Source organism: Corvus brachyrhynchos, unplaced genomic scaffold, assembly GCF_000691975.1.
Source record: "Corvus brachyrhynchos isolate BGI_N302 unplaced genomic scaffold, ASM69197v1 scaffold258, whole genome shotgun sequence".
NCBI classification, from domain to species: Eukaryota; Metazoa; Chordata; class Aves; order Passeriformes; family Corvidae; genus Corvus; species Corvus brachyrhynchos.
This window is the reverse complement of record NW_008240122.1, coordinates 515,440-536,848: the sequence shown is the minus strand read 5'-3', so window position 1 is coordinate 536,848 and position 21,409 is coordinate 515,440. Positions and strand designations below refer to the sequence as shown.

Below are 21,409 nucleotides of genomic sequence, written 5' to 3'. Positions count from 1 at the left end.
GGTGTTAAACCAAATCAAGTATTCTGCCTCTCTGTTTATGGTACGAAACAATAAACCAAATTGTGTCCATCCAAACCTAAAAATAAAAGACTTTAATTAAAAAAGTTATCAAGCTATGGTAGGTTCTCCCTAATTCACATTTAATCAAGGCAATCGCTAGAGTCAAAAAATTATCAATCTTGTTTGCTGTCTCAAGACAAATACAGGTGTTGAATGTGTTACTGTGGTTTCATTATACCGGGATATCATTAGCTTGCTAAATATGCAGCTGCATAGCTAATAAATACATTATAAATGCATTGCTATTCAAAGGCTTTGTTATAGCTGTGAAAAGGTATCTCTGAGCTCCTGATTTCCAGAGAGGATAGCAGTTCAGTGGCACACCATCTTAGTTTTTAATGTCTGCTTTACCTTAAGCCATGAGGAATTAAAACTTAGTTTTTGTCACCAAGGTTAAAAGCAAGGTAATGAATTGTGGGAAAGAACCAATGTTGTTGGAAACTTATGCTTTGAAAGAATCAGTCAAGGCTGATGCTTGCCATACAACTTTTCATGTGGGGGGATGAATTGTGTAGTGGAACTAGAAGTTGTGTTACTACTGAAACTTGAAAATTGAAACTTGACTATGGAAAAACATCCTATGGAGGAGTAATGGTTTGGAAACTACAGAAATAAAAGATAGTACATAACTAAATCCTATGTCAATTTTAACATATTGGTAAACTATCTTGGCAATGTATTCTACAGAGGAACTTGTCAGTTTGTAAATTAGGACAACAGTTAGCTCAGCTGCTGTTCATGGAAAAAAATCATGCTTCCATTTTTGGTTTTTTTTTATACTGAGTGTGACTTGGTAACAAAAATGTTGGACATATTGGTTGGATATGTTTTGCCATGCTGTGGGAACAGCATGACATAAAGTCTCCAGTTTTTTCTGGTCACAGATCTGAAATGTGCAGAAGCACAACACCTTGGTGATGTTCAGAGGGCTGGAGCACCTCTCCTATGCAGATGGTTTGAGAGAGTTGGGTTCAGCCTGGAGAAGTGAAGGCTCCAGGGAGACCTCATTGCAGCCTTCTGGTACCTAAAGGGGGCTTATAAAAATGAGAGAGACACCTTTTTTGGAGGCAGATAGTGATAAGACAAGGGGAAGTGGTTTTAAAATGAAAGAGGAGAGATTTAGAATAGATTCTAAGAAGCAATTCTTCAGTCAGACAGTGGTGAGGCATTGGAACATGTTACCCTGAGAAGTTTTGGATGCCCTGTCCCTGGAAGTGTTCAAGGCCAGGTTGGATGGAGTCCTGATCAACCTGGTCTAGTGAGAGTTGTCCCTACATGTGTCAGGGACATTGAAACTAGATTATCATTAAAAGGCACCCAAACAGTTCTGTGATTTTATGACTTCTTCTGTGTCTTTCCACCTTGAAGTCTTGTCATTCTCAAATATCCCAAGATGGTTTGCAGACAAGTGTGTTGGGGACAAATGGTGCTAAAACTTGATGCATGTTTAATATAGGTTAGTCACAGTAAGAGTAGAGGCTTTTTAAGAAGGTGGGCAGAAGTAGCATCTGAAAGGTAGATTTTCCCTGTAAACAGTATTTCATCTAGAATAAAGAAAATGGAGTTGAAGAAATGCTACCAGAGGAAATTAAAAAAATGCAGTGATAAAGATCTGATCATTTTCAAATACCATGATTTAAGTTCTAGATTCCACTCTGTATTTAACACCCTGATTCTTGGCAGACAAGAGTGTGACATGAGGCAACCCCAATTTTCTTGCATGCTAAGGAGTGGACTAGGAGGGCTGTATTTTGCATGTACAGCCACACATGCTTCTATATGAACGAGTTACATTAATGCCACAGATGTTTTAGTGACATCCAGAAATGGCATCTGGGTTATGATTTGCAAGAAATTGTCTGCAATTCAGTTTAGTTTACTGGCCTTGTTATTGCTAAAGATTATTTGCCTGACATGAAAAACCATGGTCTATGTGCAAGGTCTCAGTGAATTGTTTCAAATTATGGATTAGAGTCTGCTGTGGGCTAATTACATTTTTGTCTATAATGATGCCATAAAAAATAAATCTACAGATGAAAATGTAAATTTATTTGCATTTGTTTCTTCCTCATCCTGGTACCTTTTACCTACTTTTACTGTTGTTCCTGAAACCGTCCTCCTTCTGGAAATAATTCCTTTTGTGCGTCTATCAAAAAGGACTGTTCCAGGGTTTTTTTTCCCCCTTTGTTTTGGACTTTTTTGGGAAAAGACGAGTCTGATACTCATGTTAGGAGTGAGTGTGAGCACAAGAGATCACTGTGACCACATGCAATAATTCTGGAGTGATGACTAGCCTGCAAAAACGTACCATCTTTTATTTCTGTCTTAAACTCTTGATAGTGTTGTTTAATTGCCTATTAGTTTATGGTGAGGACTGGAATAGATTTTTAAGCAAGGAAAACGTACTTCCTGACCTGTAGAGGTAAAGTAATTACTTAAGTACATTTTCGCCTGTGCTTCTTATTGTCTCAACCAGTTTGACACGTACTTTCTGTTCTTTGGGCTTCTGATTTTTTGTAGTGGAATAAATCATTTGGGGAATTAGCCTGTTAAATATATCAAGACAAGTAAGATGCTGAAAGGCTTTGTAAAATACCATTAAGGAAATTTAAATAAGATCAGAAGTGGAGTTTCTGTCAGTGCTTGACTTGGGAAGCTTGCCTCCTTACATTCCCAAATAGCCGATGTTTGGCACAAGTGAACACAAACATAATTGTGTGTAACAATAGCAACTGTAGCTGTGCTGCAGAGCCGTGTAGTCAGGATGAGATCCCTGCCTCTGGGCTCAGAATAACGTGCCTTTGCATGTTTAGTGGCTTGTGTTCTAACAAATGGTGAAAGGCTTGCTCTTTCTCTTTGGGTCTTGTAGTGCTCTTTTGTTGTGGTGTTTCTGGATAGGCTGATGGATAGTCTGAAATTGGAGATAGCAGATTTTTCTCCCTAAATTTCTCCTTCCTATGAGTTTAGATCTCTGATTACATGTTAGTAGTAACAGCAAATTGCTGTCGTGCAACCTATCATTTGGAGGTAATTGTAGGGCAAAAAGGAAGGATGATAGGTTAAACTTATTTACATGGCAGGTATCCTCAGGAGCAGTTGAGTTACCAAACCTTGAAAAATTTGCATGAGGGACAGAGAGGCAGGCAGTGAAAAGAAACTCCACATCTCCGTGGCAGATGGGAAGAGGGTTTCAGCATGAATTACCCAAAGCCTGGTAGAAATTTGAATGGCACAGCCAGACCTGTGGCTCACACCTGCTGCTTACATTGCTGTGGAAAGGGTTGCAGCAGCTGCTTTCCAAAGCTGTAGGAAGACCTCCTCTGAGGTTCTGTGCCTGGGGAGAGGGTCTGTCTGGGGATTAGAGCCAAGGGTGCTGGACACGCCTACTTGTACTATGACCAGAGAATCCCATTTTCAGTGCTATGGATGGCCTACCAGTCAGCTTCAAGAGGATCAGGTATTATTTTCCATGTGACTTGTTTTGTATTTGTCCTATAGTTCTAGACAGCTACATTTTTGAAAGCACTGTATTCCATGTTTGTGATGGGAAGTACTGAGCAGCTGGAACTGAGAGACAAGAAAAGGAAGGACATGCTTATGTGTATTTCCCTTTCCTCTAGAGTTTAGGATTGCCTCTTCTGGTGTATTTCTACCCTTTGATATTTTCAAAGAAAGAAGTTGTCCAGTATGTTGTAGACAGTGTATCAGGTAGAATAAAGGTCTTTTAATTACCTAGCTTCTCACTGGTTTTAGACTTAAAAAATGTTAATGCTGCAGCATTTCTATTTCAAAATCAAAAGGCATCTTTTCCCTACTTTGTTTTAGAGGTGATATCTTAAATATGAAAGAAGATTATTTGAAAGGATATTTGAACTAAATATGGTTATGCCCACAGTGTTGAAACAGCCTGGTGCTGATGAGTAAAGGAAAATTTTATTGAAAGTTGAGATTATTGCCAAAGTGTGCAGAAGCCCTTGTCTGCAGACTTTAACACTGTGAAGTCATAAGATTATGTTTCTTGTCCTGTCTGTAAAAGTGCACTGGATCAGATCCCAAATCAGTAGTAAAAATAACATGCACAAGACCAGTTGTGTCATAGAAAGCTTGTGTGCTTGGAGAGGTAGGTGATGTGCTTTAAAACACTTAAAGAATATTAAGTTTTCATTCTTGAGAAGATTTTTACATGGTCTTTGAGGATGCTGAGTGTGAGTCTTGGAAGGGAAAGTACTCTTCTTCCTTCTGTTGATGGGTAAAGTTGAATGTAAGGCAGGTGTCCCTGTATGTCCTTGCCCCCTACAGCTCCTGTGGTATTCCTAAGCAGGATGATTTGGTGGTAAATACACAGCTACTGTGTGGAGTGACAGCTGGAGTCAAGGAGAGTTCTCCTTAGAAAGGCTGTGGAGTCGTAAGTAACTTTTAAATATTGCATCTGCTTGCCAGTATCTGAATACTTCAACTTCTTGCCTAAAACTTGGCTATTTAATTGCAGAATTAGTGCATATTTTTAGTAGTGGAATAACTTGTTTTCAAGTTGAAAAATAAGTCTCCCTGATTTACTGTATTTTTTGTTAACTGTGGTGATGCTTAAAGCTGAGTATTGATCTGTGATGTTTCCAGCTAGGATGTCACCTGAATATATGAAAGTTCTGGACTGTTTAGCCATTCTCTCACTGATGGAGACAAAAGATTTAACTGCTTCTGACGTCAGCTAAATTAGTGTATGCTGCAGTTACCTACTGTACAGTTCAATTTGCTGGTTGTATTAAAGCTTTGAAAGGCTCCTTAAATCTCTTCAATAGGGAGAAAAAAAAACCCCGTTACTTTGGAGTGTAAAAAGAGTTGCAATAATAAGGCACCCTAATCATTCTCGGGTCTAAATTTCATAATTATTGGGAATTTATTTATGTAATGGCTGCATTGTTACTGTAATTTGAAATTGCTGGGATTTTTAACAATCAAGCTAAGCCCACGTCCTGCTCTTCACCTGTGAAGCCCATTCTTCACTGTATTTGATATGAGCTCTGCGTGGATACAAACTATTACTGCTGCTCACATTTGGCAAGCAACCCTCTGCCTGCTCACAACTACTGTAGAAAATGAGTAATGGCTGTTAATAAACTTGTTTGCTCTGTTTGCAGTGAGGATAGAGATCTCACAGTAATTGGACAATCATGCTGCGGTGCAGGAGTCTTACGTGACAAAGGCTGAGGGAGAACTTTCCCTATGGGAGTTTGCCACTAATGGGCGTTAGGTTTCATCCACTCTCCATGAGCTACCACAGGCTTTTGAAGAATTGGTGAAGGTATAAAATTAAAGTAATATTTCTTCTGAAGGGTTGTAGGAGAGATTAACAGAATACAAATGAGACTTCTCTTTTTAGAAAAGTGTCTGCTGAGCCGTATCACCAAGATCCAATGATTGGATATGTGAGAAACAGAACAAATTTGTTATTTTAAAGCTTCCCAAGTAGACAGACTTGTGCGCTGTTTACATAAACACTGGCAATGGCTGATGCCTGCTGAATGTTCTGCTTCTCTTTCTGTCCAGGAGATTACAGGGGTGAGGAGGAGTCACTGCCTAGAATCATTAAAAATTTTCTCAGGCTTTCTGATATAATACAAGTTTGGCATTTAAACTGAAATAAAACAACAAAACATGTTAGGTCATGGGTTCAATTTGTAGGCTGGAGACCACTAGCATTGTGTTTTTCTGTGGTCCTCAGAAGAGCTTTCTCCTTGTGGCTGTCTTACTGTAGGTTATTTTTACTATGTAGGTCTCCAGTCTGAGTTCCCAGCTAATAACTGAAACTGTAAAGATGAAGCTTTGAGACTTACTAATAGTTTCTACTTGGAGAGGAAAGTGTGCCTAACAAAATGCACACCAAAATTGGACTGTATCTTGTGTTATACAGACTGTCCAGAGTCAGTCCAGGTATATTTCTGCTTCCTGTGAAATCAGTGAGGGTTTTGTGCTGATTTTGATGGGGTCAGAACTTCACTGTGGATTTCCATCATTCTCATGAGTACAGGAAGCCCTAGCTTCTCCTTGTGATGCTATGCAGCAAATACTTCCCAAATAAAATGTCGATGGCTTTACCTTAAAGCCATCACACATTTACAGAGGACTCTTTCTGTGAAGTAAGGTGAATGTTTGTGCATTGGCCATATTGGTGCTGCAGAGCACTAACAGCATTACACAGTGGCAGCTTTGGTTATTTTAAAAATGGAAGAAACCAAACGGCAAGTTGGTGTGCTGCTGAATCATTCTAGGAAGAAACACAACAGAGATTCAAAGTGTTTTATCTAAGAATGAAGTGTTAAAATTCCAGTGTCCTTAAGCAAGTGTCAGAGAATGATAAAGATATCTTCATGTATATACAAGTTCTGCTTATTATTGCTGTAACAAGAAATCGTTTGTCAAAGATATGATATGAAAGCATTTGACAGTCTTCATATTTTTTCTTTCAAATAGCATAGATTTTTATTTTTACTCTTAGCTGCATTTTTATATTGAATAAAAGCAAACTACTACTAATTTACTGCATTGCAGATGGTTAAAGTCAAAGCTTGCAAACAAAAGAGTCCATTGAAGCTTGAGATCTAGGCTTCTTAAGATCTTCATGTTTAAAAGAACATTGAATTCATTTAAACAGGAATTTTTATCATTGGATTGAGCTATGATTTTTTTTTTTTTTCTATGTTGCATGGTAAGAATGGAGATGCATAGGAAATGATAGGATTTGCCAAATAATAGGAATGCCAAAAGAGCTCCATATATGCATTTGTTCCCAATTCCACTACCATATCAGTGGGCAGACTAAAATCTGTATGTGGGTGGAATTCAGCAAGTGTCTTGCACAAATAGAAAGGCTGATCTCAAAAATGAGAGCTCCAAAAACATACTTGTATATGGCAAAAGAGTCTACAGAAAAACGTTAAAATGTGACTTTAAAGGCTTGGTGCCCAAAAGTCTATTCTGTAGTTTAGGTAATAGATAAATCCAAACAGATTGTTATGTTGGACTGGGTTGCATTTTTCATCAGGCATCTCTCACTCTTCATTTGAAGAACTAATACTGCAACACAATATTCACAGTTTAAGTGAATATTTTCAGTTTGCTTACTGTGTTTATCTCCACTGCAAAATGTGCTGTGACAATTTAATTGTTGTTTTTCTGTTTGAAGTCGTGCATCAGCTTTCTAAATAGTGCATTCAAGTATGAAGGCAGTTACGTCGTTTAGAAGAATTGTGCTGATTGTCACTGAAGAGACAAGCTTTACCTCAAACCTACACCTTCATAGCAAACTTGCAGAAAACTGAATGAATGCAAGCCATGGACAGGCAAAAGTGTCTTTTAAAAATATAGATTGCTTTCCCAGATGTTTATTTAATAATGAAGATGATGGTGAATCATTTGGTAGCAGTCACTGCTTGAAAAATACTTATTCTGTTTGGTAGGCTGTACCCCTCCAGGGAATTTGCTTTAGCAAAGTTTTATAGCTCATTGAGATGTTAAATAATAGCACTTACAAAACCTGCATATAGACTTTGCTATCTGCTTTCCTGGTAGTAATCTAATTCTTCAGACAAGACTCTAAAATTGTTTCAGATTCACATTGCACACTTGTAATTATTTGAAATTTGGAAGCATTCATCTTTAAGGGATTGCCTGCTAGGGAGGCTGCCACAGGGAGCATTGGAAAAAATATGAGCAGATATAGGAGAATCCAGAAAAGTAGTTCTGGGAAAAAAGGGGAATTCTTTTTACAGAGTCTTTTTGGCATCCCTGCTGTAAGATATGGCTTGAGAAAGAGGAACAATGAAGCAACTTGAGTGCTGTGTCAGCGAAAGCAGCTGTCGTTCAATGACTCCTCAGTCTTCAGTGCAAAATATTCTGGTGTGGGAGAAACTCTCGGTCAGCAGCTCACTGGCTAAATGCCACATTTATTTGCAAAGACAGCTGATGGAAGTGCTAGTCTTGCAAACACTTCTGCAGTTAAATGGGTCGGGCTACTCTGAGGATAAGGGAATGAGTTTGACTTTCTAGCGTCAAGTTAAGCCACATTTTAAGAGGAAGGGCCAAGACCTGTTGTTGAAACATTGCAGCACCTACAGTGCTTTTTTTAAAGAAATGTTGAATACCTAGAGTACTGAAGCTGTAATAAATAACCCACTTGTTGGATTTCATCACTGCCATAAACGGCAGCTGGGCTGATTTGAAGAGATTTAAGTGCAATTATATTGTTTGCTCCAGCAAAGTCCTGTCCTGCTTATAGAAATTACACCATTCCTTTCTGCATTTAGAAGTGTTTGTGTTCAGTGGCAGCATGACTGTTTTTAAGGTGTCTGGGATATTTCTGTCTACAATGCAATGCAGTCTCTGGGTACACAGTGTCACATTTGCCTGTTTCCATCTACATTTCTAATTTTTTTTTTTTTTTTAACAAATGGCAAACTATCTACATAGGTCTACTCCCCTGAAGGTAGGCCCCAAAGTAAGAACCAGGCCACTACTTTATTTTGAGTGGTCTTGTACTGACTGCAGTGAGCATCTTTCTGCGGTCCATGGTTAGCCAGATGCTTCCCAGATTATGCTGCACATTGCATGATATGCTGTACTTTGTCTTCAGGAATAGTGTGCAGCCCAGCAGTTGTGGGGGGAACTGACAGAAAAAATAAGCTGTACTTGTTTTCTCTTCAGCACACAGCTTAAAAATATGGATGCACGAAATCAGAGTTGGGCAATTCAAATTATTGCAATTAGTTTCATAAAATATGGCTCTAGTAGCTGGCTTAACTTTAAGTTGATTCTTATGATCTTGGCATGGACTCAGTCCTTGCATTTTTTTATATCGTTGTAAATCTGTGGGGACAAGATCTCACAATAAGACCTTGTGAGATAAGGGTCCTTTAGCCATCATACTGGAGTTGTGAATTGTAGTCTCTAACGCAGCTAATGTGTAGCAGTTTTCATCTAGGCATCTGTGGAGTCAAGTCCTTAAATACCATAGGCTGGCATAACTTGATTGAATATAAAAGCTGTGTACTAAAGGCTCACACAATTTCTCTGTTGAGGAACCAGCATTTAGACTTCAGTTAAAGGAGGGCACAGCTTTGTGGAAATTGGGATTATAAACAATCCACTGGATGCAATGTGCTTACAATTTTTAAATTTTCTCCCATCATCTTTGTTCTGAATGAAAATTTGGAGATATATTGTTGCATTATGCATTTAGCTTCCAGAGCAGAAACCGTAAGTCTGAAATAATTTTGAAACCTCTGCCTGCAGTCATACGTCTTTCTCCTGCAGGTACGTTTTCGGAGATGGTAAGGTCTTTGTTGGTTTAGTGTATGTATATTATTGGTCACCAATCTGTAGCTGATGTACTGGGAAAAGACAAGGTTGATTATGAGGGATTGTATGTGTAATGTTTTGTTGAATCGTATCAAACTAGAGCTTCCATGCTTAATAAAAGCATGAAAGTTGTGTACAGAACTGTGATTCAAAACTATCCTTCAGAGGAGCAGAATTAGGGATGCTTTTATAAAGAAAATTCTATCAAATTGTCTGCACTGTGTAACATGCTTATGAAATTCAGGTTAAATATATCTCCTCTTTATTGTTCCTTTGGCTAGTTAAGATTTTGCTCTCTTCCAAGGCTGTTGCTATTTTGATAAACTAGATTTTACTTATTTCTCCAAAATTTGAAATACTGTATGCCTATTGACATTTGAGCAGTACAGAGAATTTGACTGGAAAATAATTCTTTACTCATATTGCTGTGGATATCCTTTCTCGTGTTATTTTAGATTTAAATAAAAATGTTTATTTTGAAAAATTATGCTCATTATAGGATTTCTGAAACTTACGTAACCGAGGCACCCTAAATTGCAAGAACTAGCAGCCAAATTCTGTATTTTGCAGGGAACTTCAGGATTTAACAAGCTGTGTGAAGTTGATTATAAACTTTGTTGTAATATTAAGTAAATATGGACATATTTTATAGGCAGTAGATAGTCCTGTTAGTGTGCATATGGCAGGTCTAATTCTGTGCTGATTGTGGGGGACACTGCCATGTCTGATGCGTGGAGTCCTCTGATGTTGAAGGGATCACTATGAAATTTTTAGTGCAAATATAGTGTGATTATTTGTTCTTTTCTCATTTAATGAAGTTGCTTATTTCACCCCCAAGGTGCAGCCTTAACCCTGCTATACAAACCCTCTTTACTCCTTTTTAACATTTCCATCTGAGAATGGAGGGATTAATTGCATCTACTAGATCTGTTTCCATTGCTGCTTCACTGTATTTTCACTTTACTTGTCAACTTAACTGCAGTATGTATTTAAATATGAACAAGAAGAACAGTCAAAAGCGTCTGTGGTAGTGTTTTGTCAAAACCTGTCTCCCATAATTCTTTCTTTCAGTGCTTTGCCTTGCACAATGTTTGTATTCATTATCCCAGGTGTCTGTAGACAATATCCATAGCCTTAAGTAATGCAACGATTTCTCCCATTTACAATTTGAACTTGTTCAGCCTTAATATACTTGCTTTTGGAACTAATCGATGGTTCTGTCTTCAGGTGTCTTTAAGATCTAGCTGCACACTCAGATGATGCTGTATAATCTCAAAATTCTGTTGGTCATAGTGTAGTTATATCCTAAATGACTGCTTACATTGTTTAGAATTCAGGATCTGGGGTAGACTCTTGAAATGCATCAGTACAAAATCAAACTGAATAATGGGCCCTGTCTATGTGCGCTGAATTATACTAGTGAGGCTCTGATAATTTTTCCTTCTTGCTATTTATTCTAATAAATTGGTTCTATGCATGTTTATTTTTAATACTTATTAAAAATATTTCCAGGAAATATCCAATAGCTACAGCCCCTATGAAATAAACTTAAAAAACTTTTCTAATAGCAAGTGGTTTAGATATAAGTTTTATATAAACATATGTGCTTTTTTAAAAGATGGCGTCTCATGGCATCTACAGCAAACTGTCTTTGTTTTCCCGCCCTGTCTGAACCTAGTCTGCCTCAGTTTTGTCCACCCCAATCTCCTTCAGCTCTGATCTCTCAAGTTAGCAGCACCGTTCACTTTTCATGCCAAGTCCTTTGGCTTTTGGTTCAGTGGCAAAAGTAGTGATATTTTTATGTTTCACTGTCCATAAGAAGCTTGGGGGGTGTGTGTCCCATCAGAGCCCGTAGCAGATTTGGTGATTGCCATGGAGAACAGCTGGGAGAGCTTGAAAAGATCAGCCTGGCTGAAGATGTGCAAGAGGGCTGTTTAGCATACAGCTCTCTTCAGAAACTATGCAAATTTCTTCTTCTCCCCATCCCAGCACAAACATACTGAGTGCATACAGACTGTGTCCAGCTCCTGTACAGAAGGGTGTCTGTACAACACAGAGTATTTTAGTGAAGAGAGAGGGCCAAAATACGGTATGTATCCAGGCAGGAGGAATGCAGAAAGATAACTGGATGCACTTCCTGCAGTTTAATTGCACAGTAATATAACAATAATATAAAAGGTGGAATGATTTCAGGAAAGGGTTGTGAAAAATACTGATTTAAGGATGACAAAGTACATGTTCCTGGCAGGATGTTTTTCTGTTGCAAGGCAGCTTTTCAGTGAGAAATTCATTGCTCTCCTCTCTACCCTACTGAACAAGTGGACTTTCCTTTCCTTTTAAGTCCTAGAATTTCTGCAGCTCATTATCACTCTGCTGTTATCAGGATGCCATTAATTATCTGATGATATCTCTTGCTCTTTCAGTTAGAAAGCAGCACACTGCAAGCAGTACTGTTCAAATAAAACTGTGTTGTACACAAAATGACCAATTAGGTTTTTTGGAACAGAATGCTCAAGAGCTTGGTATACGCCAAAATATTTTGTGTGTGTGTGGAATGTAAGCCCATTCCAGAGCAAGTCCAGCACTGGGAATAAGACACTTGCACGTCCCAATTGTGCCATTATGCACACAGTTAATGTGGGATTATATGGATAGTCCCATAAAGCTGGCACATACTCCATATATTAGGTAAATGTCTCAAATAGCAGATACCTTCCTGTAGAGTCAAGGATTTGTTAGTACATTGTTCATGAGCTTGGTTCTCCTGAGTTATCTTAGGAATGGAGGAAGCAGAAAAAGGGGAGAAATGCTGACAGCTACTGTCAGTGTATGTTGTTAGGGCTGAAGATTTCAGACATGGTTCTTGTAATTTAATGTGGTCTAACTTGTACTTGATGTCAGAAAGCCTCAAAGTTAATTTCCTTACCGATGTGAGAGGAACACACTTGCAAGGTCTGCTTCTTGGTATATTCTATATTTGAAGGAGACATAAGGGGTTTTTTTTGATGATTCTGTATCACGGAGAGAATTCACAGCAGTCCCTTGCATTTTAGTGCAGTACAGAGCAGAAAAGGGGAAAGAGATTCCGCAGCAGTTTTGCACAGAGGATCTACTTGCATATGACAGAAAATGTGCTGATGACCAGGATGCTTACATTATTTCCAGTAAGCGTATGCACGATTTGTGCTTTATGTGGGTTATAATACTCTGAATGTTAATACTTTACTGAATAAATACTCCAACAAGAGATTTGTGAGCTTTTTAACATGCACCTAAATCTTTTCATGTGATTATCATATTAAATTTCATGTGTCATTACAGAAAGGAAGTTGTGTTATACTTTTGCTCTTTGTTTAATCAATTCTTGTAACTTTATATTTGGTATTATTGTTTTGAAACACAGTGTTTGTACAATACTCAACAGAGTTGTATTTTTTAATGATTTGGTGGATCTCTTTTTCTTACAGAAGTTTTGATGTTGGGCTGCATCGCTTTCTGGTCAGGTAAGCTAATACTTATCTTGAATTGTATTTCCATATTGCTGTGGTTTAACCTCAGTTGGCAGCCAGGCCCACGGATGCTCAATCCCCAGAACGGGATGGGGAGAGGATTGGAAGGGTAAAACTGAGAAGAGTCGTGGGATGATGTAACAGTTTAATAGGGAAGGTAAGAGCCACACACAAGCAAAGCAAAACAAGGAATTCATTCACTCCATCATGTGCAATGGTGTCTTGGGAAGACAAATGTCATGACTCAGAACATCCCCCAGCTGCTTCCTTCTTCCCCCAGCTTGATACACCGAGTGTGACACCGTATGGCGTAGGATATCCATTGGGGTCAGCTGTCCTGACTGTGTCCCCTCCTCCTCCTCCCCTTGTGCACCCCTGGTCTACTTCTTAGTGGTGGTGTGAGGAGCAGAACAGGCCTTGACTGTGTGTAACAAAAGCATCCCCGTGTTTTCAGCACAAATCCAAAACACAGCCCCTTACTAGCTGCTGTGAAGAAAACAGATCCTATCTCAGCGAAAACCTATCTCAGCAAGCGTGTTATAAAGCATTTCTGTTGTTATAAGTAAAAATCACTTTGTGAATTCAGTATTACTTTATACTTTCTATGGCAAGATCTGCTTTTGTCTTCTGTTTATTTATTAGTTTGAAAAACTTTAACTATTTGTCTTGGATATCTACCCAATGTCACTCTCTAATGAACTTCTAAAGGAAAACGTGACTCAGGAAATTTCAGTGGCTGTGAAAATCTTAATTTTTCTTGTACTGCAGAAAAGCTTTTAAAAACTCTTATACTGGTAACTCTAGTACCTTCATACCTTGTAAAGAGGGCTTGAATTTTACAGAAAATTGGGAATGTGGAGTCTTATATTCTCAACAGAAAAATCAATTTATTCAATGCATGGAATGGACTGTGTTCTGAAGATGAATAAGGAAAGTGGAATCGCTGTTTGAGTACTTTGGTGGATGATATTTAGAGGGATGAAGCAATTAAAGCAGGGCACTTCAGCAAGAAAAGGGAGGTTAATGCATTTGAATTCTACACTGAGAAACTGTTTTTGCTGTTTAGAGTTTTTTGTGGGGGCATAGTCACAGATGTTCGCCAAGAATGTGTTTGCCTTCATTTTTAATAAAAAAGCTATTACCATCTACTGATCTTTACAAAGAAGCGTAGTGTGTGCTATGAAAGGTGAATTTTTCTGTAGTCTTTGGGCACTTAGAGAATTAATTCTATCAGTTATTTCATCCACTGGAATGGTGCAATATATCTATCAGTGAAGAACTCTACCTTGGAAGAATGAGCCCAGTATGTATGAGCCAGAGTGCTGTTTGGGTCCCACCATAAGCCTTTCCTTGAGATGACTTGCTGCTGAAGTCCTTATTTTAGGCTACTTTGTCATATTTCCTGCATAAAGACTGTCTCAAACCTTCACACATGAGTCCTTGTGGCTTTAATGCAGTGTTTTTTGGCACCAGATATGAGATCATACAAGCCTACATCACAAGGAAAATCAGGTTTGTTTTAAGGTTGCACAGGCCAACCCATTTCTCATAACCTTTGAGCAGTAGACTTTATAAGGTTAGGGTTATTTTGTGTATTTCTTTGTGTGTAACATTACAATGTTTAGCAGATAGCTTCCTTCACTGAAGGCATAGTGTCAATATTACTGAATGTACTTGTGTTTTAGAGTTCTTAGACAACTGAATATTTAAGTTCTGGTATCAGTGCTACAAAATTAGTTACATCTATATTTCACAAGCAGATTCTGTTTGTAAATAATTGCATAAGAAATGGAAATCATATTAAGACATGGCTTTAAATATGCTACTTTACAAAAGAAGTATGGTGCCTAAGAAGGTCTCCTGGGAATGCCTACAGCCACATAACCAAGAGCAGAATCATGGTAAGCATTAATGTACTAAGTTTGATGCCCTGGTAATGCTTCTGCCATAAAATATTTTCATTTGCTTCATACAAAGAATGTAGTAAGATATTTTTCCCTCATACAACATTGCTTTACATCCCAAGGAGATGCAGTATTTAAGTTGTATGTTTGCGCGATCCTGGACTGCAAATAACCATGGAATTGGCATGAGTTGAATGTCATCTTTGACTAATGTATCATTTTTTCAAAGCCAGCTGTGTCCTATGCAGTTCCTCATCTAACCTTAGCATAGACATTTTCAGCCTGTTATCTACCTCTGTTAACCAATTGGAGAACCATCATCTGCTATCTCTGTAGCTGTGCTGCTAAGGAGGAAGTAATTTTGCCTTCTGTTGTACCAGAATGAGTTTTGCTTGGTGTTTCCTTAACTAAAAAAAAAAAATTCCTTTTAGTAGATGATTTGGAGTAGGAAACAGACTTGGTGCTAATCTCTTCTGTTGGTCTGCCTTGTGAATTTTAGAAAGTTACTGCCTTTTTTCGCCTAGACAGTCTCTGCTCCTGAGAACTTGCAGTTCATCTCCTGTGTTCATAAAGTATCTGTCACGCGTCATACTGCCCTCTTCACAGTTTTCGTTTCTGTGTGAAATACAAACAGTAGGAAAGAATAAACTTGAACCAAAACAGACCTGAGTTGCAGGAAGCATTGAAAGTCTATGAGCTGGGATTTGAAATGCACAAGAAGTTATATTGTTTTAAATATAATGATGCCACCCTGCCATGGAACAGGGAACCCAGCATGAAGCTTGCAAATATAAAATGCGGGGCCAACAAAGCTAAATATAGTCTCTGCTAAAAGGACAATCTGCCTAATTAAATGCTGATTGAAGGAACTGGGACTGTATGTACTAGCCTGGCATACAGAGTCAGTGGCTTCCCCAAGTGAAGCATGACACAAAGTTTTATAGAGAATTACAACAACACAGGGTTTTTTCTGTGTTCTTAGTAAAAAATTAATAGAAAATAATTTCTGTCCACCTGTCTATGTCTTGAACTGTGCTTCTGATACCACTTTTAAGATAGCTTGGAAAAGTTTAGCAGTCCCGTATGTTCAGATGTACTATGGATAGGTACATATTATACTGCAATGGTTAATAATATGCTGTTTACTGGCTTGGACTGAACTGGATTCTGGGACTAGATTTTTAATTACTGCTTGCAAGCTGAAATCAGGTGGTGTCATGGAACTCATATTTGTGAAGATAAAGTGCAATTGAGTATATGGGGGGTCTGGGTTTTGAACATTTGTTAGTTATACCATTGTATTTGAAACAGGGATCATGGAAGCTCACTGGGGAAGGATTAGTACTTTTGTGATGAAAACTGGGGTTTGGTAGTAATGAAAAATATACTACTATACCTGGAAGGTCATCTGCCCACTGTTTTCACACAATGATATAAAAGAATCTATTTGTTACTACTTTTGGGATTACCAAAATTATTAATTGCCTATTTAAATCACATGAGTACTATACAAATGTAGTAATATTTTTCCAGTGTGACTGCAGGAGAAACAACCCTTTTTCTCCTAAATCAGAGCATTCTCAGAATGGAGCAATAGGTGTATTTTCAGAGTTAAAAATATATAGAAATAGCCCTTAGTATAGCAGTTTAGAGGGGAAAGACTAAGAGGCTGCCTGTTGCTCTTTGCTCACTGAAGCTATTTTATCTAGGCATTTCATCCAGTGCTGAGAACAGGGCATTGGATAAAATAAAATTGTGAACTTGTGGGAATATTTACTGTCCTGATGCCAAACAGTGCTTCCTTTAGGACAGCACTGATGAGGACAGTGGGGAAGAATGACAGTTCCTGCAGGCATGATTCTTTTGAAAAATCTCTATGCTTTCAGCTCTGCTGTGCCTTTGAAAAAGTGTGAATCATACTCATTTCAGTATAGATCTGGCTTTGAAGAGAGCTGCAGGACCACGCACCCCCAGTGTCTCTGAAAGGCATCCATCTGTTAGCAGTGCTCTCAGCTCACCCCATGGTTTGCAATTACTTTAGCTTGTTTAGAGTTGCAGGTTACTTAGGTTAGCTTAGTTAGCAAAGGTACTCTGAATACAAAACTTGAAAACCACCCGCTTTTTTAGTTTTCTCAGGTAAAGCATGGCATTGTTTACCTCTAGAATCAAAATCTACTGTGTGGTGACCTCCACTGATTTTTAGTTAGGAAAAGGGCACCTCTGGGTAAGGGCAGAATGGTCCTATGGTGAAAGAGGGGATTATGGTCCTAACTAAGGTATGATTACAGAAGAAGAAATGGAAAAATCTGTTCATCATCTTGCTCAACTTCTGTATGACTTTGCTGTGGAATCCCATGGGATCCCTCATCTTCAGGCTGTCCCAAGCTGAAGAAATCTATACTCCTGCTTAAAAAAAACCCCAAGCAGATCTTTCTATCACTGTATTGAAAAAAAACCCACAAAAACAGCTGGCCAAAAACCCCCAACACATCCAAAAAATTGCACAATACTAACCCCTGAACTTCTGAGCTTCCCCTTTCTCTTTAATGCACACAAGTCTTGGAGAGTCAACATGTGCTGCAGCAGTTCTCTAACTCCATTGCTAGGTAAGCTCAGTGGTGATTCTTGGCTCCAACAGCTGGACACAGATTCTGTGTGAGGTTCTCTGTAACACATGGCCTCCTCTGGGGAACCAAATACCACTGCTGCTGCTGTACAGTCTCTGCTGCTCTTTTGAATGTAGCTGCCCATAAAATACCATTGATCATCTAATATGCTGTAGCTGGGCTAGACAGCACAGTATTAATGAGATTCCATTTTCTCCAGCAGCATTGATAAGGGTATGTGGAAAGACACTTCTGCCTTTGAAAGTGCTAGATATCCCAAGGATACATTCTTTTTACTTTGTTTTGTCAAGAAATTTGACTTTTTGGTTCACTCTGTGTCCTGGATACCTAGTCAGCCTTCAAACATGCACAGCAGTGATAGAATCATAGAATAGTTTTTATTCTAAGGGGCCACTAAGGATTGCCTAGGCCATCCTACCCTGGAACAAGTACGTACAGCTTCAACTAGGTCAGTTTGCTCAGGACCCTGTCCAACTTGACCTCAAATATTTCCAGGCATGAGGCATCTACTGCCTCTCTGGGCAACTTGTTCCAATGTTTCATCACCCTAATTGAAATAAAAAATTTCTTCTTTCCCTCTGTTTGAATCTACCCTCTTTGAGCTTAAAGCTATTACCCCTTGTCCAATTGCAGCAGGCTTTATTCAACATCTTGTCCCCATCTTTCTTATAAGCCCCCCTTAAGTCTTGAAGGGTTGCATTAAGGTCTCCCTGGAGCCTTCTCTAAGCTGAGCAGTCCCAACTCTCACAACAGTGTGTGCCCAAACTGTCTTCTGAAGCAAACCACAATGTTTTCCCAAGAAAAAAAGTATGTGTCTGGTTCTAGGGGTCCTTCACACCAATAGGCCACTTGTTTCTGATACATGGTGTGGATAAAAGTGTACCAGTTTTGCTGTCCTGTGGCCTGTGCAGTCACCTCCTAGTTCCTTAGTAGTTTGTACCCTTGGGACTTCTCTTTTCAGGCTGTTACTTCAGTCAGCATGTAACCTCAGTCTTTTGCCATAAAAAATGGCCCCAGTGCTGCGCTCACCTTCCTTCAGACACCTTGAGGAAAACGTGGTGCCCTAAGGAGGAATTTTTGCACTGTGTGAATTTGGCTGGTCTATTCCAAATGAGGTTAATCCTGACCAGTATTGCTAAAGCTTTGTACTGCTTTCCCTGAAAGCCCTGGATGACTGATAGGAGCAGATCTATTTGACTGTTGTGTGTACGTGTGTCTATGTACCTGCTGAGTAAACAATACTCTTTTCTTTAGTATAACTTGTGGTATGTCTATGACAATTTTATGTATCTGTCTCATTTTTCTCACTTGGATCAGTGCTGGCACAAAGGTGTTGTATTGATTAACCAGAAAAGTCTCTGGATGAAGGAAACCAATTTTTATATATACCTGTAATCATCAAAATAATGTAGACTGTAAAAACTGTCAATGCTGCAAGGGATGCACTGCATCATTCCACTTAAATCCACTGATAGGCTTCCTGGGGAACGATCCAGTGATGCTGGTAATTTGTTTGTCATGTGCAGGTAGGACCACTGTGTGTAGGATATGTGTAACTGCTGTACTTGAATTCTCTTCTGGCTCATTTCTGCCTCCAATCCCTAGCCTTTAAACAAAACAAGGGGACTGGTAGGGTATGTGACTCTAGTAAGTATTCACTAGTCTTGAACTCCTTGGATCTCAGTACTCCTCTGGAGCAGTGCAGATAAAGCCGGTGGAAATAGCACAAGCAGTGTTTTCAGTCAGGAGTGGCCCGCTGTGGTACAAGGTTCTAGAGCAGACTAACACAGAAACAGGCTGTTTCCAGGTTTCATTGCAAAAACATCCCTTGGGAGAAGAAAGACCACTGAAATAATGTCTCCTTAGCAAAGGAGCAAAGCACAAAAGGTGATTCTTGCAATCTTTGGGAATCTTGTGATATAAATGTGACATGCTGGAGACAGCTTTTGTAGAGACTTGAAATTTTGTGGTTGTTAATATATATTAAACCTAAAAATGTAGTCTTGTTGGTAATAAACACAATTGTAATAATCAGCCGATGTGATTGAATTGGTTTTGTGTCTAATTTATATTTCATTTTAAGGTTAAAGCATTTATTTCATTGCTGTGAAGAGGTAGTGGTATTAGCTTAGAGAATTCTCTCTTGCTTTCAATATGGGGCCTTAGGGTTTCTGCAAAAATAATTTTAAAGTTTTAAAACATGAGAGAATAGCAGCTAATCCATCCATCCATGCATGGAGAAGTTGAAAAATATAGCTCTTTTTATAAAATACTGCAGTTACATCCAGCTGCATTGCAGACTCCTGTGAGCTCTGCTTTCAGAGGCACTGGAAGTTTTGCCATGTTTGCTGTTGTTTGCAATTTTTGAATGGGTCAGCACTGGTCTAAATGTGTTCTGTTGAAAGCAGTAATAAGAGCGAAGTGGTTAATAAAAAGAAAACAAAAAACCTCAATAAAAACCAGCAGGCTGGATAGTGCTTGGAATCTTCTAAAATGTTTCGAATTTTAGACCAACGTGACCACTACTAGAAGTCCATAATTAACTCCTGTGGGTTGCATTGGGAGGCTCTGTGACTGTTCTCCTGTGTGTGTATTGGGCACAAGTGTGAACTGAACAGAAGTGACCGTGATGTATAAAATCAGTTGAGGTGTCTGTCTTAGCATGGGACAGTGTCCAAGATACCCTGTTTGTTTTAAAACAACCCAACCTTAAAAACTTGATGAAACAGTAAGAAAGGCTGAGTGCTAAATTGCTTCAGAGCAATTGTGGTCTCTCAGGTGCCTTCTCAGAATGAAACCACCTATTTTTTTAAAAGAGCAAACAATCTGTTGTTACATAATGAATTAGCATTGAGCATGTTACAAAAATAAGGCTGGGGTTTGTATAAACAAAACTGAATCTTTATGTAAATGTTATGTAAATGTGACATTTAACTTAAACTGTTGGAGTGGGGAAGTCGGGATTAACAATGTACAGATCTCATCATGTTTATGTGTTGCAACTGTGAATTAAAACAGTTTGTTATTTTTGTTGCAGGGTATTTGAGTTACTATCTGTAAGAAATACACTGTGAAACGTGAAATATTTAAAGATTCATTTCATGCTACTTTTAAATAATTTTACTGAGTCTTTTAACGGAGTGGCATCAAAGGTTGCATTTCAGTGTATTGGAAGAAAGTGTGTGCCCAGCATATTGAACCACCTGTGATTTTAAGGATTCTCAATTTATTCTTCGTGTAGTCCAGGAAGTTGTGTCACAAGAACTTTTTGTCCCTAGTTGTACGTGCCAGAATTTGGCTGGAGTTTACATGTGATTTCAGTCTGAGGGACTTTGCATCTTTTATAGGTGAAGCAATCAGTATTTCAGAGTCACAAAAGTGAATACATAAAAAATATTATTACGTAAGAAATATCTTTTATGTATTACTTAAACTTCCACCACACACTTCTAGTTAAAACTAAGCATGTACAAAGTTTCCTATGAGTATAAACTTGCAGAAATCTACTTAATTTTGTTTGCTTTTTGATTAATTCTTTTGTCTTTTACCCTTTTAACGTTGTCCTTTTTTTTCTTCTCGTGGTACATATTTGTGCTTTAGCATGCTAAGAGACATGATTACAAATAGGAGGACGAGGATGGTATAAACTTCAAAGTTGTTCTGTGTTTTAGACGTGTTTCAGAAACCCACATGCTCTTCGTAGTGGAATTATTAAGATGTAGACCAGAACCAGAAAAAAATAGGATGAAAAGCATGCTCTTCTAATCCAGCTTCTGGTAAATCAGTCGTGTGCAGCCCAGTAAATGACATCGCAGCCAGCACATGCCTCAGACTAATCTGTCGCCGGCCCTGCTGCTGCTCTGAGCTTGCCGTCCTTCCCCCCGCCGAGAAAGGGCCGTGTGATGAACCTCCCGCCCAGTGTACCCTGCCGCGTGCGGGAGAAGATGAATCCCTC

General features: G+C 38.7%; 1 protein-coding gene across 1 annotated transcript in view; it reads left to right on the top strand.

Annotated features, from left to right (window-relative positions):
- HHAT (hedgehog acyltransferase) overlaps positions 1 to 21,409 on the top strand; it is a 151,085-nt gene that overhangs the window by 19,227 nt on the left and 110,449 nt on the right. Inside the window, exon 8 of the mRNA XM_017744809.1 lies at positions 12,882 to 12,917. Within this exon, the coding sequence (XP_017600298.1) occupies positions 12,882 to 12,917 (36 nt within the window). The remainder of the gene's footprint in view (positions 1 to 12,881; positions 12,918 to 21,409) is intronic.